The sequence below is a fragment of the Apodemus sylvaticus genome, chromosome 11 (assembly GCF_947179515.1).
Source record: "Apodemus sylvaticus chromosome 11, mApoSyl1.1, whole genome shotgun sequence".
Taxonomy (NCBI): domain Eukaryota; kingdom Metazoa; phylum Chordata; class Mammalia; order Rodentia; family Muridae; genus Apodemus; species Apodemus sylvaticus.
In genome coordinates, this window is record NC_067482.1 from 80,964,876 (window position 1) to 80,983,881 (window position 19,006).

At 51.4% G+C, this 19,006-nt stretch overlaps 1 protein-coding gene across 1 annotated transcript; it reads right to left on the bottom strand.

The window, feature by feature from the left end:
• Positions 1-15,448: 15,448 nt before the first annotated feature.
• On the bottom strand, positions 15,449-17,366 carry Myl7 (myosin light chain 7). Its single transcript, XM_052198835.1, has 6 exons — positions 17,259-17,366; positions 16,988-17,063; positions 16,649-16,753; positions 16,046-16,124; positions 15,892-15,940; positions 15,449-15,550 (listed from the first exon to the last, which is right to left on the bottom strand). The coding sequence occupies exons 1-6, from the start codon at positions 17,292-17,294 to the stop codon at positions 15,449-15,451; spliced, it is 447 nt and encodes a 148-aa protein (XP_052054795.1). The 5' UTR covers positions 17,295-17,366.
• Between the last annotated feature and the right edge of the window lie 1,640 nt (positions 17,367-19,006).

Genomic DNA, 19,006 nt, shown 5'->3' on the forward strand with positions numbered 1-19,006 from the left:
AATGCCTAATTGCTCAGTCTGAAACATTATTTAAGGTAGTTTTCTGCTGGCTTGGACAGTTATTGTTTTATTTTGAATTTATTTTGTTTTGTGTGTGTGGGTGTTTTTGCCTGCGTGTGTCTGTGCCCTCTGTGAGTGCAGCATCCTCGGAGGCCAGAGGAGGGCTCCATATCCCCTGGAACTCGAGTGCCAAATGGCTGTGAGCTGTTCCGTGAGTGCTGGAATCCCTCTTGAAGAGTAGCCAGTGCTCTTAACCACTTTGGTCGTTGTTTTTTGGGGGGGTTGTTCATTTTGTGTGCCCGTGTGTAGATGTGAGCGTGAGTGGCCTCCGCAGAGTTCTAAGAGACCGTGGGATCCCTCGAGCTGGAGTTAGCAGGGATGGAAATTCTACCCAGACTGCTGGGATCCCAGCTCACCGCCAGCACTCTGAAAGAGCTCTTAACCCAGCCCTCCCTCCGGCCCCTTGCTTGTTTTTGTTTTTTGGAACAAGGTTTCCCTTGTTTCTGTTTTAATAATGATTTAAATCATTTGGTTTTAATGTTTCAGAGTGTTGAGTACTTTTTCCTTTGTAAGCTGGGGTGAGTGTGAGATTTTTCCCTACTGCCTCAAGAAGTCTGTTGCAGAGTTAATTACTTGCAGCATTCTTGTGTTCCAGGAACAAACCCCATTTGATGGATTTAGAAACCTCTTAGAAGAATTAGAAACCAAAGTTACAGTGACACTAAGCTCTCTCCGTTGTTCAGCCTTGACTGGAGCTGTTTATTTACTCTTTGGTCGCTGTCTAACAGCGACCCTTTGATCTTCAGGACTCTCCTTTGGATTTCTTACAGTAAACGTCTAATGGTAATGAACTCATCAAATTTTATCCCAGAATGTCTTTAGTTTTGTACTTTTTCCTTGAGACTGGTCTCATATATTCCAGTCTGGCCTAGAACTCATGGTGTAGCCAGGCAGGGCCTTAAACTCCTGATCTCTCTGTCTCCACTTCTAGAGTGCTGGGGTTACAGGCATGTGCCACTGCTGGAGAGTCAGCCCCAGGGCTTCATACTGGCTAAACAAACACTCTGCCCTCTGGCCACTTCTGTTTGTGTTTTGACTCAGGTGTCTCGCTGTCGTCTAATCTCTGATTGTCAGCGTCTGCCTCCAGAGTGCTGGGATTACAGGTGTTCTAGTCAGGTTTCTATTTCTGTGATAAACATGACCAACAGCAACTAGGGGAACAAGGTTTATTTCACCTTTCAGGGAAGACAGGGAAGGACGGATGGCCTGGTCACCTCGATGGTCTTCACACACCTGGAAAGATCTGTTCACTTTAGTATTTTTTTCTGTTCCTTAGATATTTTTTATCCTATTTTTTTTTAATGCATGTGTTTGCCTGCATGTACATCTGCACACCATGTGCATGCGGTGCCCTCAGTGGCCAGAAGAGGGCACCAGATTCCCCCCTCTGGCATTTTATTTTTATTTTTTTGGGTTTTTCTGGTTTTTTTTTTTTTTTTTGGAGACAGGGTTTCTCTGTATAACCCTGGCTGTCCTGGAACTCACTCCGTAGATCAGGCTGGCCTCGAACTCAGAAATCCGCCTGCCTCTGCCTCCCAAGTGCTGGGATTACAGATCCTCCAAAAGTAGAGTCACAGACAGTTGTGAGCCGTGGGTCCTGTGTTCTGGCACCCAGGCCTCTGCAAGAGCAGCAACAGCAAGTGGGTTTTAACTCCCGAGCCATTTCTCCAGCTCCATCTTTACATTTGATGATTTTATCAGATTTTCACCTTTGCTGTTCTTTATTGTCGCCTTTGCTCAAATTATTTTAAATCTAAGTCGGCTAAAGATTTTACTTTAGTTGTATTTTTTACCCTTAGAATATTTTGTTATCTAAAAAACCCTGGAAGGCGTCTTTGTTTGCACTTCCGTCTGTTTGTCCATCACTTCCTTTACTGTGTGCGTGCTCATTATCTCAACATCATCTACCTCATCAGTAAGTAATATAGTTACTTCAAAGGATTTCTCTAACGAGTCAGCTATCTGGCCTTTCTCTGGCATATGTGTCCTTCCTCCTCCTCATCCTCCTCCTTCTCCTCCTCCTCCTCCTCCTCATGATCCCTGAACACTTCTTATAAGAATTTGTTGATTTTCTGCCCTTTGGAAGAAGAAACTGACTCAGAGTTGTCCTCTGACCTCCACACATAAATACATGCATATGCAGACACATGATAGTAAGATTAAAAATTATAAGAAAGGATATATGATTAATCTCATTTACCTTGTGATGAGACGACATCAAGTAGATGAACACAGTCTAAGAGCAAGCGGTTAGGATATTGTACCCGACAGGCTCTGATGCAAGTCTGTCACCGAGGTGAGAGGTGACGCCTGTGCTCCCTGCCCCTCCATCTTCCCAATGCTCCCTTTTTTTGTCTGCTTTGAGGACTGAATTCATGGTCTGGAACATGCTAGGCAAGACCTCTTCTGAGCCGCGCACCAAGCCCTCATGCTGTTGCAGAGAAAACCAATTGATAGGTTATTTCACCACCATTGGTGAAATGAGCCAGTTTGAACCAGATTGGATTATTTTAAAGGCATGTTTATTGGGAAACTGCTCTCAGGCATCTGGGTTCACTGGCCCCAAGGACGGATGGAGGCCAGGGAAGTTGTCATGGGGAAAGGGGGTGCGGAGGGGAGGGAGAAAGGGAGAGAGAAGGGGCGGTGTACACATGCAGAGAGAGAAGAGGGAGAGAGACCAAAATGTCTGGATTATGTAAGGAAGAGCCTCTGGGGGAAGGGACTCTTCCCTACATAAAAAAAGAAAGTTTTCCAGAACTTTTCCTGGGCTGGAAAGTTCACAGTTGAGGGCAGGGTGTGCCAGGCAGGGTGTGCCAGGCAGGGACTGAGGGATGCTGGGATTACTATCTAAAACATGCACCTCAGTCCCTTGTCCCAGGGTCCGAAACCAAACACTTATCAGAAGACTTTTGTTGTGTGTGCAGGTACACTTGTGTGTGCGGGCACCTACACGTGTACGCGTGCACATAAGGAGGCCAGAGGACCACTTCGAGTGTTGGCCTGAGATGCTGCCTACCTTCTTAGAGTCTCTTGCCACCGTGGAACTTGTCAGGTAGGCTGGGATGACTGGCGGAGGCTCTGAGGATCTGCTCGGGTTTGTCTCTGGCACTGGCATTATGAGTGTGTGCTACTCCTTCTCCTCAGGGGGTGCTTTTAAAAACGTGGAGATCAAATGCAGGTTCTCTTTACTAAGACCTTTTAAACATAAATTAACATTTATTTTATTTTATATGTATGACTGTTTTGCCTGTGTACAGGTGTGTGCACCACATGCATGCTTGGTGCCCATGGAGGCCAGAAGGTTTTGGAAGAAGGTTTTGGATCACCTGAAACCGGAGTTTGGATAGTAGTGAGCCACCATGTAGTGGTGAGCCCATGTTCGAGCGCACTGGGAATCGAACCCAGGTCTTGGGTTCTCCATAAGAGCAACAAGTGCTCTTAAGCTCTGGGTCATCTCTCCAACTCTCAAATAACATCTGGTCTCTCCAACTCTCAAATAACATCTGGTTTCTGGTCAGACATAGAAAGAGTTGGGAGTGACCACTCCATCTATACAATAAAGAAAAATGCTGAGCAAGCCGAAAATTAACAGCTTTTGTTAGAGCCATCAAAGAATTGAGGTCTCAGGGTAAACCACGGTCTGAGAACCACAGTTTACCCACGGCTAGGGCCAGACTGGGGCTGTAGAGCCGAGACTGTAATCAGCAAATTGCTAGACTCGACATGGACAATCTCTGCCCGGGAGCCCACAAGCCTCCTGTCCTCGCCTAAGCTCAGGCACTACAGAGCGTGTCACCAGACCTGGCCCTAATCTGGACAATATTGAGAGGCACAAAGACCAGCCAGGGATCCAGGTGCGGTTGTGAGCGCCTGCAATCCCAGCAGAAGGCGGGCTAGCCTGGGCTTCACGTGGCGATGTCTTCATGACCCCTCTAGGGAAAGTGGGTTTTGTTTTTGTTTTTTAGTCAGCTTTTGCCGTTGTGTATACACATATAAGGGACTTTCACAATAGTCCCCTTTATTCTCACCCCTCCCTCTGAACCCCCTTTTCCCAACAGTCCTCAGCCTAGTGGATGTGTTGCGTTTTGTTTTGTGTTTTTGGTACTCACTGCTTAATTAGGGTGGTTCGCATGAGAGTGGGTGAGGGGTTGTTTACTTGAGCAAGGTCAGGTTCCTAGAGGCTGCATCAGTAACTCAGGTGTGGTGGCATGCACCTTTAATCCCAGCACTCAGGATACAGAGGCAGGTGCATCTTTATGAGTTCAAGGCCAGCCTGGTCTAAGTAGGGAGAAATGAGTTCCAGGCAGGCAGTGCTATGTAGAAAGACTGTTCAAGGAACCAGAATACTATACTATTACTCTTCTCCCTCTTCTTCCTCCTCTATGAGCCCCTCCCCTTCCGTGATGGATGTAAGGGTTACAGCTCTGAGGAGCAAGGTTTCCCTGATACAAGTGTTGCAACTCTTAAGGGGAAAGGATTCTCCACTGGAGTGTAACAGCTCAGAGTGGTGGTGGGGGTTCCCAGTGAAAGTGTTACAGCTCGGAAGGGGAGGGTATCCTATCCTGGCAGTCGGGAGCCAAGGAACACTGCAAAGTCACACCACACAACAAACCTCATGCAACAGATTTGGTGAAAAAGACGCAAGAGGGTGGCTGCCGCTGCTAGGGTGAGAAGCAGGCTTTCTATAGGCTTTTCCTGGATTGGAGCTCTCCGGGGTGGTGATTGGTGGGATTTCAAGCCCAGGACTTGAGATCAGGCCTTTTACTCTGAAGGGTGATGCTTGATCTGCATCTGGAGGGCCTGGGTCCGGCCCTTATGCCAACATTGGGGTGGGACCTGGTACTTAGGGGTCCTCAGGGGTGGGTCTGGCCACTGGCATCTCCCGGGCTTGCAGAATGTTGATGGGCCCACTCTTGTTCTGGTGGAAGCTCCGTCTTAAGAAAACCCTACCCTGTTGGTGAGTCTCCCCTTCGCTGCCAATCCCCTGCCTAGGCTCTCTCCCCTGTGACTCCTTCCCTAGCAGGAATTGTGCATGGGCAAGGGCAGCAGTGAGCAAGTAGGAATTTTGACAGCTGGCGCCCTCTAGTGGACTGTGTGTGCAGTCCTCTGCTGGAGGAGCCCTGGACTCTAAGCATTAGAGTTCTTTAAAGTGTTTGTATTATTATTTTACTTTTATGTGTAGGAATGTTCTGTGTATCGGGTTTACGTCTGTTTCCCTCGATGGCCAGAAGGAGTTGGATCCCCTGGAACTGAGGTTACAGATGGCTGTGAGCTGGAATCAAACCCCAGCTCTGTAGTAGAGCAGACGCTCTTAGCTGCTTAGACAGCTCGACAGCCCTAATTTCTGCTCTCGTGTGTCTCCTGTGGGCCCGGATTTCCCAGTCACCAGCTCACCTTGTTATTATAGCTTGCAGGCCAGCCTAAGCATGGGGATTCCGAAGGCTTCACGGCAGCCACAGTGTTCCAGCTCAAGGTCCTCGGTCCTCCGCCGTAAGGCATGGCAGTTCCTGGCAGTCCCAGTGACCAGAGCCTGCCTTCTTGACTCCTGCTTGTCCCCTTATTCCTGCCCTGGCCACACCCCTGAGCTCTTCAGCTCCTCCAGCTGCTGAGGAGCCAGATGTTTCCCCCCATTGCTCCTGCTAAGCAGCTGCTGCAGCTGCCACTCTGCTGTCCCTGTGTTCCATCTATTTATTTATTTATTTATTTATGAATGATTTTTCGAGACAGGGTTTCTCTGTGTAGCCCTGGCTGCCCTGGAACTCACTCTGTAGACCAGGCTGGCCTCGAACTCAGAAATCTATCTGCCTCTGCTGGATCTGGGGTTTCTGGAGATTGTGGTCCTGCTTGATGTGGGTTCTGGGCATCAAAGGCAGGTTCTGTGCGAAACAGTGCACACTCTTAACCCCGAGCCGCCCTCCAGCCCATCCACTCCCGCCTCCCTGCCTTTGTCTTGTCATCACCTCAGCCAAAAGCAGGAAAGAAGACGTCTCAGAGGTCTTCTGTTGAGCCTGATGTTTGCAAATCCTGGGGGTGGGTATCCCAGGAGAGTGCCTCTAAGCCACCTCACTGATTCTGAGCACCCTGTGAATATAGTCAGAGGAGGCAAGCTGGGGCTAGTGTAGCACACCTCACCTGCAGATGAAGGTTTGTATTGAATGATACATTTTCTTTTTCTTTTTTCTTTTTTGGTTTTTCGAGACAGGGTTTCTCTGTGTGGCTCTGGCTGTCCTGGAACTCACTCTGTAGACCAGGCTGGCCTCGAACTCAGAAATCTACCTGCCTTTGCCTTCTGAGTGCTGGGATTAAAGGTGTGCGCCACCACTGCCCGGAATGACACAGTTCTTGCAGGCAGATCACAGCCTTGCTTCTTTAGTAACAGTCAGATCAGAACCCCGCTAGGCCACCAAGGGAAGTGTCCCCTTCTGACCTTAGGCAGACATAGTTGCAGGGTCATCTAGAGTTCACTAAGGCTTTGAGAGCATTGGGTATAAACTGTTCAGAGCATTCCTGCAGGAGGTGGCACTTTCAGGAGCCAGAACACCCAGCTGCCCCTGCTGGGCAGCTTTTCAAGGTATCCATGGGACACCCAGAGTGCTGGGATAAGGCTCCCTGGCTGGTGGTCCTTTAAAAAAAATACCATTACTGTAGTTATCATTATTATTTATTATTATTATTTAGGAATTTTTATGTACCTGGGTGTTTTGCCCATGTAGATGTTTGTGCACAATATTCATGTGGTCTTCCTGGAGCCAAGAAGAGGGCGTCTTGTCCCCAGAACTAGAGTTATAGACCGTTGTGAGCCCCATGTGGGTACTGGGAATTGAAGCTGCGTCCTTTGGAAGAGTGTCCAGTATTCTTCAGTGCTGAGCAGCAGGACGGCAGGAAAGAGGCCAAGCCGCCGACCGAGGGAGGAGTCAGTGTCCGCCTCAGCTTTGCCTATCTACAGGAACATAAACATCAGGAAAGTCTTCAATAATAACATCACTAATACAAATAGTGATTTTAACAGATTTTAACAGTGCTTCGCACCCACGCAGAGAGCCAGGGAAGTGAAGGTCTTCATCCTCTGACTCACTCCCTGGTTGTTACAGTGAAGCAAAAACTGAGAAAAGTCCCCAAGTGTCTTCAACATGGGAGCACTTTCAAATATCAATTTTAAAATAGGCAGAGTCATTCTGTTCTCATGAGATTTTCATAAGGGAAACCATTTTACCAAGGAGATAAATCAGACTCCAGGCTCTTTCCAGTCTTGCCTTAGAGTAAGGAGCAGAGAAAAGAGTCCTGGGGAGTGTGGATGCGGGCAGCAGAGAGGCTCCCCTGTCTTGGACCATGGCACACTGGACCCCAAAGCTGTGCCTGCGCCTGCGCCTGCGCCTGCATCAGCCGTGTTCTGTCTGGTCATGCTCAGTGATGAAGCCGTTTGCACCTGTGTTTTCATGTGCGGTTTTTCTGTTTCTGATTCTGTCTCTTCAGCTTCTTCCCAGGGAGCTATGACATATTTCTGTTAGTCATAGGATATAAGTGGCAGCAGGCAGGAGCATGGCTGTTTGTAATCAAGGAGCCCATTGGACTGTCAGGGTATTTTTTCAGGCTATGTGGAATTCACTCTTTTTCCAGAATGACAAGGATGCAGAGGAGGTCAAAGTTTGGGGGGGGTCCTGGAGAAAATAGGGTGGAGGTGCTGCTGTTGGCAAGTGGTCAGGAGGAGAGATAATGTTCTATTTTAGAGCTGTGGGGCTCTGCATGTCAGCAGCACATTCCAGGGGATGATCTTCAGTCAGGGAAGGGGGGCCTGAGGTTAGGAGGTGACAGAAGGATGCACGTTGCTTCAGATGCCTGGGGTTGCAGAGACAATGTCCTGGAGAAAGAGGGTCGCAAATGTATAGGGTGTGGAAGAGAGGCCAGCAAGAGGGTCTTCCTATTACATGTGCGCACGCGCGCACATACACACACACACACACACACCTTACCCCAATGCACACATAAACCACACAGTGCAGATTCAGGCAGCAAAGAGGCCCGTTCCTCTGCAAAGCCTCTGCCATGAACCACCTCTGCTTACAGGAGCAGGTCCTGAGACAACAGCCTTTGAAGGAGACACTCTGCTACCCAGAGAAGAAACCGGGCAAACTCTGTGGACCCAGTGTATAAAGGCTCTTCTGCCTCTGTAACCTACTCAGAGCGCCTGCTCCGTGTCAGGACGAGAGCTACACTCACATGGTTCTCTCAGTCATGGTGAGCCAGGCGAGCCCAGGGAAGCCCTGGTGGTCCCGTCCACGTGTCCTGTTTTAGCAGATGGTTTGGTCACAGCCTCTACTCCCCATACCTGCGCGGGTTCCTCCTCTCACCCCTTCCCTGCCTGGCCACTCTGGCTTTGCTCCGGACAGTTAACTTAGAATTCCCCACTCTGGCGTCTCTTCTCAGTTGTTTCGCATCCACAGATGCCGCCCCTGGCTCCTTGACCACACCATATCTGGAGTCCAGTCCAGTCTTTGTCCCCACTACAGGACGCTGTGGTTCCCACGTCCATTGTGATGGCCGGGAATAAAGTCTGCCGCACTGTGCTTTAACAGCACTGGAGGTGTTTGGTTTGTCTGAGGCAGGGTCTTGTTCTGTAGCCAAGGCTGATCTCAGCCTGTGGCAATCCTCCTGTCTTAGCTTTCAAGCTCAGCTTGACTATATTTTTTTTTTTAAGAGAAGGAAGACTAAGAGAAGGTCTGGATGGAGTCTCTCGTCACGTGACCATGGACATGTGTCAGCTGACACAAGAGTTCACTGTGGGCTACTGAAGTTCTTCCAACCCAGAGGTGTTCCATTGCCTTAGGCATGACCTGAGTTCTCTGATCTTGATGATCGATGCCTTCCATTCAGTTCTTGCATCAGGTGACTGCCCAGGGAGCCTGATGGAGGTTCCTGTGAAGTTGTGACCAACCAGCAGTTGGGGTGGGAGGATAGTGACATTCTGTTCCTTACAAGACGGTGCTCGAGTCTCGAGTTTGCATTGATCTTCCTCATTGGCTAATACTACTGATGGACTCCACTGGGACATTGCCTAAGCTGAGGGACCTTGGATCTGCAGGACAGGCCTGGCCAGAGTTTGTTGGCTCAAAACAAGATGCTGTAGGTTGACCATGCAGCTTGGACACAGCCGTTTGACAGGAGCTAGGGGTCCATGGGAATCTTTTGTGTAGAGCCCCAGGTGAATGGCTAAGGGCCAGGCCACTGTCTGTACATAATCTCTCACTCTGGTTTTCTTTTTGACAGGGCTTCTCACTATGTAGCTTTGGCTGACTTGGAACTCACTGGGTAGACCAGATGCCTCAAACTCACAGAGATCCATCTGCCCCTGCCTTCTGACTGCTGGGGTTAAAAGTGTGTGCCCCTATGCCGCATTATTATCATCATTATTATTATTATTAGCATTAGCATTGTGCCCTTTGGATTCCTAAGCAAGTGAGGGCAGAACTTCCAATTTGGGGTCACATGCCACAGGCTGCCTTACCCTCCAGGTGGAAGGCTCTTGGTAGGAGAAGTGGCTCACCACTAAACTCTGTTGTGTCATCACTTCTGGGTGCCCTCACACAGGACTATGACACTGTTCCTGGAGAGGAGATGTGGGTACTCACCCAGGCCCGGAGAGTGGAGTGCCCAGAAGTTCTGAACCAGAATCAGATTACTCCAGGCAGACCACCATGAAGAGGAGGCTACAGGGTTTGGATGGGTGTTGTCAAGAGGCTGTGCAATTCCAGTGTCTTCATTTGAAGCCTCTGGGGATGTGAGAGTCACAAAAATTCCCAAGTGTAGGGAGCGGCTGCACCGGGATCTGTTTGGCTGGCGAATTCTGCAGAGACATACCTGTAGGCCTAGCATCGTTCTGCTCTGCTCTGCTATGGGATTCCTATGCACAAATATCAGTGCAGTGTGACCTGAAGTCCCCAGGTGGGGAAAGACACCCGAGCTGCCAGGTCCACAGTCAGCGGGACTGATTGGAACTATGATGGTTGAGAGCTGGAGCCCAATTATCTCGAGCTATCTTTAGCCCCTTGATATCCACGAACGGTCATCTGCGTGTTTGTGACTATTTAGGTGAATCTTTTTTGGGATGCGTCAATAGATCACTAGCTTTCACCAACCAAAAGCTAAGAATGTCAGATATCTGACGTGAAGGGACATTCCTGTCTGCCTTCTAGGCAGGAAACTGCTACCATCTGGTTGCTATTTGCCAGCAAAATGGCTGGGACTAGTATCTTTATTCTGAGACTGACTTAGTTACTGTGGAGGAAGAGAGGGCAGCCAGGGGGTGGGGGGTGGGGGGGTGGGGGTGCAGACACCGAGGAGTGGCCACTGAGAAGGGGACACTGTGGCCAACCACTGGGGGCTATTAAGGTGCTGCCTGGTCAGTTGACAGATGAGGAAAAGAAACCCCAGAAAGGGTAAGGTCATCCATGGGGGACCTATGCCGCCTTCTTCACCCTGACCGTGATTCCCTCTGTACCTCACACCTTCAGCCATCAGCCTAGAAGAGTCACTGCACATGTGGGCCTACTTCTGTCTCTACAGTGTCCCTTGCTCCTCTGAGCTCAGGTGCAGTGAAATGTGTGATGGGTGAGTGGCAGGCGGGGCCCCAGCCTGTGGAGGCGGGGCGTGTGCATAGCCAGCAGGCATCCATCAGGCCTTGACAGTGTGGGGCTTTGAGCAGCCCGCGCCTGCTGGAGAAGTATGTGGGGTCACACAGTCCTTGTGCTAGGGCAGCAAGCTAAGAGTCTGGCTCCCACTGAATCTGTGGTGTTAATTCAGCTGACAGAATGTGGAGAGGCCAGGAGGGAGCAAGACAGGAGCTGAGATCTGGGGGCTCAAGGGCTCTGGGCATCAGATCAAAGGACACACAAACACCAGTGTCCCAGCCTCCACTAACTGGGCCTTTAGGGAGCGGCTTGCGTTGTGTATCCCCGACTTGTGAAGGCTCTGTGAGGATGGATCACTAGGCCATGTTGATAAGATAATGAAAAACAAAATGCCCTATTAATCCAGAAAACCCTTCCACGAAAATACAGAGAATAACCACTAAACACTCCATAATACTCGTCTCTGACAACACAAAAGAGATTGAAAACAGACATCTGCTGCCAGGGGTAACCTGTTCCATCCACTTCCTGGAGAGACATGGGAACCATATGTCACATGCAGTGAACCCTGAGCCCCCCTCAGCACTGGACCTCAGCACTGCGCCATCTGGGTGTACTAATTGCCTTTATCCAAAGGGAAAAAATAAACTCTTATCTTTAAGACTGGGAATGCATTTATAAGTACAGCCAGGCGCCTGCTGAGGCCAGGCCTCTGTCTTCCTGGGGATCTGGGAGATAAGGGTGCTGTCTCCCATGGTGATGACATTTCAAGCAGGGCTCCCAGGTCATTAGGAAACAGTCCTGGGCTGTAACTCTGGAAAGAGACTCATTTAACGTTGTTCAGATAGATTTACATAACTAGAAGCCAAGAAGGATGCAGAAGTCTAAACAAATGCTCCAGAAGAGGGGGGTGGGGGTGTGTGTGAGGTGGGGGGGGGTGAGGTGGGGGTGGGGTGAATGGGTGGGTAGGGGGTGGGGATGAGGGTGGGTGAGGGTGGGGGTGGGAGTTGGGGGGTGGGAGTGGGGGATGTGGGGGTGGGTGGGGGTGATGCCTGCACCTCCTTTATGCCCTGGGGATTAACTTAGCTTTAATATTTATTCATGTGTGTGTGTGTGTGTGTGTGTGTTACCTGGACGTGTGTCTGTGCACCACTTGTGTGTCTGGTGCTTGCAAAGACCAGAGAGGGGACCAGATTCCAGGAACTAGAATTACAGGCAGGTGTGCGTCCCCATGTGTAGAGAAGCAGCCAGTGCTCGTCACTGCTGAGCCATCTCTGAAGTCCCTATTTGTCTGTTTCTTGGTGAGTTCTGTCATCGTCCCCCACCCTGACTCCCAAGCCTCCTGCTTTGGGCAGGGTCTTACCATGTACTGACAGGCCTGGAATTTGCTGTCTAGACCAGGCTGGCCTTGAACTCAGAGAGATCTAACTCCAGAGTAATAGGATTAAATGCCTGTACCACCACACCTGGCTGTTCATGTATTGGTTTGGGTTTTTCTAAGAGAATTTCTCTGTGTAGCTTTGACTGTCCTAGGACTCACTCTGTAGACCAGGATGGCCACACACTTAGAGATCTGCCTGCCTCTGTGTCCCAGTGCTGGGGCTAAGGGCGTGTTTTGAGTGGACACACAATAGTTGCATGCCAGTTAATTGCCGTCCACATATATGTGACTAAAACTGAGCAATCGTGTCTGTCTGTCTCCTCCAACAGCCAATTCCTGTCTTTTACAAAGGCGTCTAACAGCACAGGTGCTGTGCGACCGGGCTGTCGCCATTCTCTGTAGCTCCTTCCTGCCTCGCAGTCAGACCTCAGTTCTCCTTGAAGTGAGCTCGGCTCTCAATCTTCTCTCTGCTTCCCCCCATTATGGTTTCATGTTCACCGTCTATGAGAGCAACATTTAACTTATTCTTATTTTAAGAATCATCTTCTGATGTCTCTGCTTCTATCCCTTGAAGACGATTAGGGCTCTGCGCTCTGCAGTGGGCCCGGCCCTGAGAGCCCAGAGAGACAGCTGCCGTGAGGGAACCACACTGTAGGGAAAGAGGCTCCCATGGCCTTTCTGTCCAGGCTCTGCTGGGGCACAGGTTGGGGTGGGTGGGCTCCTCTAGAGGAGGAGGAGCAGGGGGTAAGTAGAGTCCATCCAGGGAGATGGGGAAACTCTAGTGCTGTTGTAGGGCAAGAAGCCTGGGAGTCGCTGTGTGGGGCCCTGGGGTAAGACAGACTGGGGGGAGGGTCTAGAGGGGCTTCAAGAAGGCAGAGGATCAGAGGTGAAGGTTTGTATGTAGCCTTCTGATAAGGCCCCTTAAAGGAGCCTTGGGAATAACTGGGGTGCAGGGTGAGCGGCAGAGGGAGTACAGAGTATAGAGGCCTATTCTCGAGCTACACAGAACTCGGGTGCAGCCTGGGCATAAGAGCTTCTGAGGCCCTGCTGCACGTCCTGGGTCTGCTTTCCAGTGGAAGCTGCTACCTGACAGTGGCAGGTAGGACCCAGGGTGTGTGGGTGGGTGTGTGGGTGTGGGTGGGTATGGGTGTGTGAGTGTGTGGGTGTGTAGGTGTCTGAGCACATGTACGTGTATGTGTGTGTGCAACCTTCGGTACCATTCCTCAAGGATGTCTTCCTGCTTTGTTTTTGATTTTGAGAGAGTCTTTCACTTGGTCTGTTACCGTTAGCCTAGCCTGGCTGGCCAGTGAGCCTCAGGAATCCACCTGCCTCTGACTCCCCCCCTTCTCCCTATCCCCCTACCCTCCCACCTCCCATCCACCCCACCACCACCACCCCCGTACTGGGTTACAAGCACTCTGACTCCACGGTACTGGGATACAAGCACTCTGACTGCACAGTACTGGGATACAAGCACTCTGACTCACAGTTTGTACTGGGTTCCGAGCACTCTAACTCGCAGGACTGCATTCCCAGCACTCCCCACCACATGCAGCTTTCCCCTGCAGGTTCGGGTTCTGTGCTCTCTAGCCCTTTAACCGACACCGACCCCCACCAGCTGCAAAGTAGGACACATGACTCAAATAGGAAATAAAAAGAATGCCTGGTGAAGATTTATTTGCTCATTCATGAGAGATTTTACATATAGTTTGGAAGCAGATGCCAGGAGCGCACACGTTGGACGATCAGGAAGGCTGACATGAACCTGCTCTACAGATGAAAGCCTGGCTTCTCTGGCTGAGCGCAAGCTGGAATCACCCGCTCCTCCGCTCCTTGTGTCTGCAGATCTGCAGATGAAAGCCACGGGCTGGCCGATAGCTTCTCATAGCCTCCAGAGCTCAAACCTGCTCAAAGTCAGCGAAAACCGCAGAGACCACATCCAACCTGTAGATTTTTTTTTTCTGTAAGATAGTTCTGCTAATTAGCCCAGACTGGCTTTGACTCACAATCCCCCTGCCCCTGCCTTCTGTGTGCTGGGAAAACAGCTGTTCACCGCTGGCCTCACACCTGGAGAGTCCTGGGAGCTTTCTGTGCATCCCAGTCTTCAACAATGTCTGCATAGAGCCGTGGGCTGCAAGTAAGTATTCCTTGCTCTGCGAAACCAGTTTGTAGACCTGTCACCAGATTAGGACAGCTCCTGGATTTGTCTACCCTGTTCCAGCTGGCACTCCCAGTGAAATGGGCTTCACTTCCCTCCGGATGGCAATGTGGGCAAAGTCTGTGGTTTTTATGACCCCATAAGCCACAGAAACTGCAAGACTGCTTTAAACCTAAAGTCTCTAGTTAAATTGTCAGGTTCAGATAGAAGCCAGTTGCCAAGCACCTGTCCAGGAAAAAAGGCCTTTTCTCAGCTGCCCTCAGGAAGGGATGGTGTGAAAGCTAGTCCTCCCTCCCTCCTCCCTCCCTCCCTCCCCCTTTCCTTCCCCTCTTTCTCCTGTTCTTCCTCACCTCATCCCAGGTCCAAGCTGACAGCCATTGCGGCAGGCTTGGAGGGAGGCAGGCTGCTGATCAGCCCTGGCTCGGCTGAAGCTGTCACTAGGTTTCTGTATCTCCCTATCTCTTGTGGAGGACTCACCTGTTTCTGCAACCTGTGATTTGACAGAGAAGGGGGGTATGGGGGACACTAACGAGTCTGTAGGGGCAGTCCCCTCCCTAAGCTCCAGCTGTAGGACCCAGTGACAAAATCCTTGATGAGCGCCTCGTGAAGCAGGAGACCAGATTCCAGCATCTGTATGCGATCTGGCTCTGTGTCCGGCGTCATGTCATAATCTTCCACTAATTCCAATATGATCGTGATTCCCCGCCCCCCCTAAGGGAGAGGTGCTTTCTGGGAATGGAATCCAGGGCATGGAACTAGCCAGGCAAGGCCTCCACTGCTGAGCCAGCATCCAGTTCTGGCTGTGTTTATAACTAGGTTCCTCTGTGCTTTTCCCACAGGGCCCACACAGGCAGCATATCAAGAGGAGACCCGAGTGTACAGGGGAGCTGTGCGCTTGGGAGTCCCTGGGACTGCAGCCACTAGCAGGATGGTGGACAGAAAATGTCCAGCAAGATGTTCCTTCCTTCCCCAGACCTCAAGAGCTGGGTTACCCATTGGTGACCACTCCCGGGGCTCATGGAGGCTGTGTGGACCCCGTTTTCTCTCTTGGAGTTCAGCGGTAGGCAAAATGGCAGTTGATATTTTACTTGGTGGTGTAGGGTGACTCAGGGCGGTGCCCCTGCCCAGTGCCTCAGCCTCCCAGCTCCCTCCCATCTGTCACAGTCAGGCCAACACCTCAGTTCTCGGTCAGGCACAGAGTTTATTGAGATGAGCCCAGCCTGTCTACTCCTCCTTCTCATCCCCGTGGGTGATGATATAGCAGAGGGACTTGTAGTCGATGTGGCCTGCTGGGTCCATGGGTGTCAGAGCGAACAGCTGCTCCACCTGCAGGAGGTTCGACAGCAGGGGTGTGACCTGAGGATGCCCTGTCCCAACAGCTGCACTTAGGAACTCAGCCTTTTCAACCCCAGACTGCAGTCTAGTGGTTTTTCCTGTCTGTGAACAAATTAGGAAATGGGCCCAAACCGGGAAGGGGCCAAGGGGCTCACCACAAAGATAAACCCACCGTCTTGGGAGTCTGAGTTCTCCCATTTGGGCCTTAACAGAGCCCATATCTCTTCTGGGAAGATCCTATTACCCATTTGGCTCCCACCAACACAGCTCAGAGGGGAGGGGTGCAGCGGGTCATGACAGGAACAGGAGTTTATGGGGTCAGGGTGTCTCACCTCAGCAGGAGAGAACTTGTCTGCCTGGGTCATGAGAAGCTGCTTGAACCTGAGGAAAGAGAAGGGCTGAGCTAGGAGAGAGTGGGCCCAGACACACACACCCTTGTGGTTTCCCTGTGGTGTCCACCCTGGGGGATGAAAGGGCCTCACTTACTCCTCCTTGTTCACCACCCCCTGGCCGCTGGGGTCAAACATTCGGAAAGCACTCAGGATGGCTTCCTCGGGGTCGGTCCCTGAGAGGGTAGGGGAACAAGGCAGCCAGGTAAACTCTCACAAGCCCAGCCTCAAGGCCCCACCCAGGATGAACTTAGAGTACAGGGGCCTGAAGTATTGGGGCCTGAAGGGCTCAGGCTACATCAAGAGAATAAAGGTAAGGTGGGGTTGATTCGAGGGTGCAGAAGAGGTGTGTTGGGGTCTCACCTCAGCAGGAGAGAACTTGTCTGCCTGGGTCTCAGAGTTTATTGAGGTGAGCCCAGTCTGTCTACTCCTCCTTCAGAGGAGTACCTACAGAGTGTTGTTTCTTGGGAATCAAAGGGTTTGGCAGGCCTGGCTGGGAAGTCACAGCTGTGATTTGGAGGTGGATATTTTCTGAACCCAAGTCAGTCCAGGATGCCCCCTCACATCCTCCACCGTGGCCATGGGCAGGCAGGGGCCACAGTTTCGGGTGAGTTAAGTTGAGCCTCTCACGGGGCTCGGGGCTCAGGTGAGGTCAGGTTTGCTCTCTGGCTAAGGAGACACAGACCTGACACAAACTCACCATTGAGTTTCTCCCCGAAGAGCGTGAGGAAGACGGTGAAGTTGATGGGGCCCTTGCCCTCTTGCAGCATAGCGTCCAGCTCCTCCTCTGGGACGCTCACCCTCCCTATGGGAGTAGGACTTAAGGTGACCCAGGCTGCCCTCCCCGCCTTCCCAGGCAGTGAGGGGAGAGGCAGGGGGCAGCTCCAGCTGTGGGGCAGGTGGGAGAGGGGGACTCGTGACTGAACTGTGGCTGTGGAGGAGAGAAAGGGTGGGGCACTGTCCTCTTTTGGAGCAAGCCCCTGAAGAGAAGAACAAGACGACGACGGGCCCCTGGGAGGGTGACCCATGATCCACTCACCGAGCTGGGAATAGGTCTCCTTCAGGTCTGACTTGCAGATGATTCCATCTCTGTTCTGGTCAATACAGCTGAAGGCCTGTGAGGAGATGGCCTTCAGGTGGGAGCCGCTAACCCCATCTCTTCCAGGGAAGGCAGGAGGCAAGGGAGAGTCTCAGGTGGCGTGAGCAAGGTTGGAGGGAGGACCACTGGCCCTCGGGGAAGAGCAGTGTGCGTGGGGTGTGGAGCGCCCCTCCACGCTGCAGTGGGAGGCTGCTTGAGGGAGGGTACTCACTTCCTTGAATTCCTGAATCTGAGCTTGCTCGAACATTGAGAAGACATTGGAAGAGCCGCGTTGGGCCTGCTTGGTGGCCGCAGCCTTGCCCCGGGTCCCAGCCTTCCTACTGGCCTGTAATACTGATGATCAGAGGGATCCTCTCTCTAGTTCTCCAAAGACCCCTTCCTACTACAGGTAGTCTCACGGGAGCGTCAGGGAGAGGGGCCTTTCCCCACCCTGAGACCACTTCCCTGAGCCCAGCACAGGCACAGAAGTCCCTGGCTCTGCCCCCTGGCAGCTCAGAGACTAGCACCTGGGTGTGACTGGTCTCTCAATCCCCACCCAGCGCTCACCATGATCCGTCTGGTCTGACTGAGTGATCTTGTCACTGACTCTTTATGTCTCAGCCTTATCACCCAGAGGCCCAAATAAGGAGAGGAACAGACGACTGGGCTAAACTTGGAAGCCCCCGCTGGTGGAGAAAGACAGGGCCCCAAGCAGATCCCACCCGCACGCCTGGTAACCTTCAGGCCCCTTAGTCTAGCATCCTAGGATCCATCCATCCATCTCTTGTGACCAAACTCCATGTCTTCCCTGGGCAGAGACTCTCAACGCTTTTGCTACTCCAAGTGTGGTGGACGTCCCTCCTACCTGACAAGTGCTGTCGTGACTGTGGGCTTTGGAAGCAGTGCATGCTTCTGAGGATGCTCTCTGGCCTGAATCCTCTGGGTCAGGTAAAAACCCTGAGCTCTGATCTGCTGCCCAGCTGACGATGGACAGGCAGCAGTTCTAACCAGGCTATGAGCCCCACAGGACCATTTGCTAGATTTGGGGATAACTCAGGATCACCCCCAAATTCGGGCGACAGAATGTTCACTCGCCCTGCTGAGACACGTGTACCCCAACCTATTCAGGCTCTTGCTGTTTCTTAAGCTCCATCTCAACTCTCCCCTCCCCCGCCAGAGTCTCTCTGACATTCCCAACTGAGAGCTGTAGCCTACTCCCTGGCACCCAGCCTGCTCCACATCTGGAATCCAGAGGCCCAGGCACGTGGCAGGCCTGTGTGATGCTGTCTCACAGGAAAGTTTTGGGTTCTTGTGAAACTGGTTCACAGAGCCCATCAAGTGTTTCTGAATTGTGGACCAAGGGGCTTTGGTTGCAAGCAGCAGCAGCAGTCAACTTTTGAAGACCCTAGTGTGGCAGCTGAGTCAGAGAGGCAGAACAGCTCAGGGGGGACCATGAGTGGGCCTCTGACTGGGTTCAATGCTCATCCTTATCCCAATGTGGATATGCAAGGTGGGTTAGCATACGGCACGCTCCCCTGTTAGGCCTCAAGTCCCACCCCACCCTCCTTTATTTTGAGATAGGGTCAGCTATGTAGCCAAGGCTAGCCTGGAACTCACTATGTTGCCCAGGCTGGTGCTGGGATTACAAGTCTGTACCACATACAGCTCCAAGGCCTCCTTTTGTATGAGTATTGTATAACACCCCTCCTAACTATCTAAAAATAAACTTCATTCATTCAAGTTGGATATGTATAGAGACAAAAAAAAAAAAAAAGCCAGTATACTGCCTCAGATTCCAGTATGTACAAGAAGAGGAAAGCCACCTGGCATTGAAAATCTATTCCAATATGTAAGTGTGCAAATATGGGTGTTGTACTCTGTTAACGCAAATGCTTGTGTTGGTTCAAGAAAGTGAAACCGATCAGAAGCAGTTCTACATGAGAATTACCAGAGAACAGCGAAGTCTCAAGGAAAATGTGA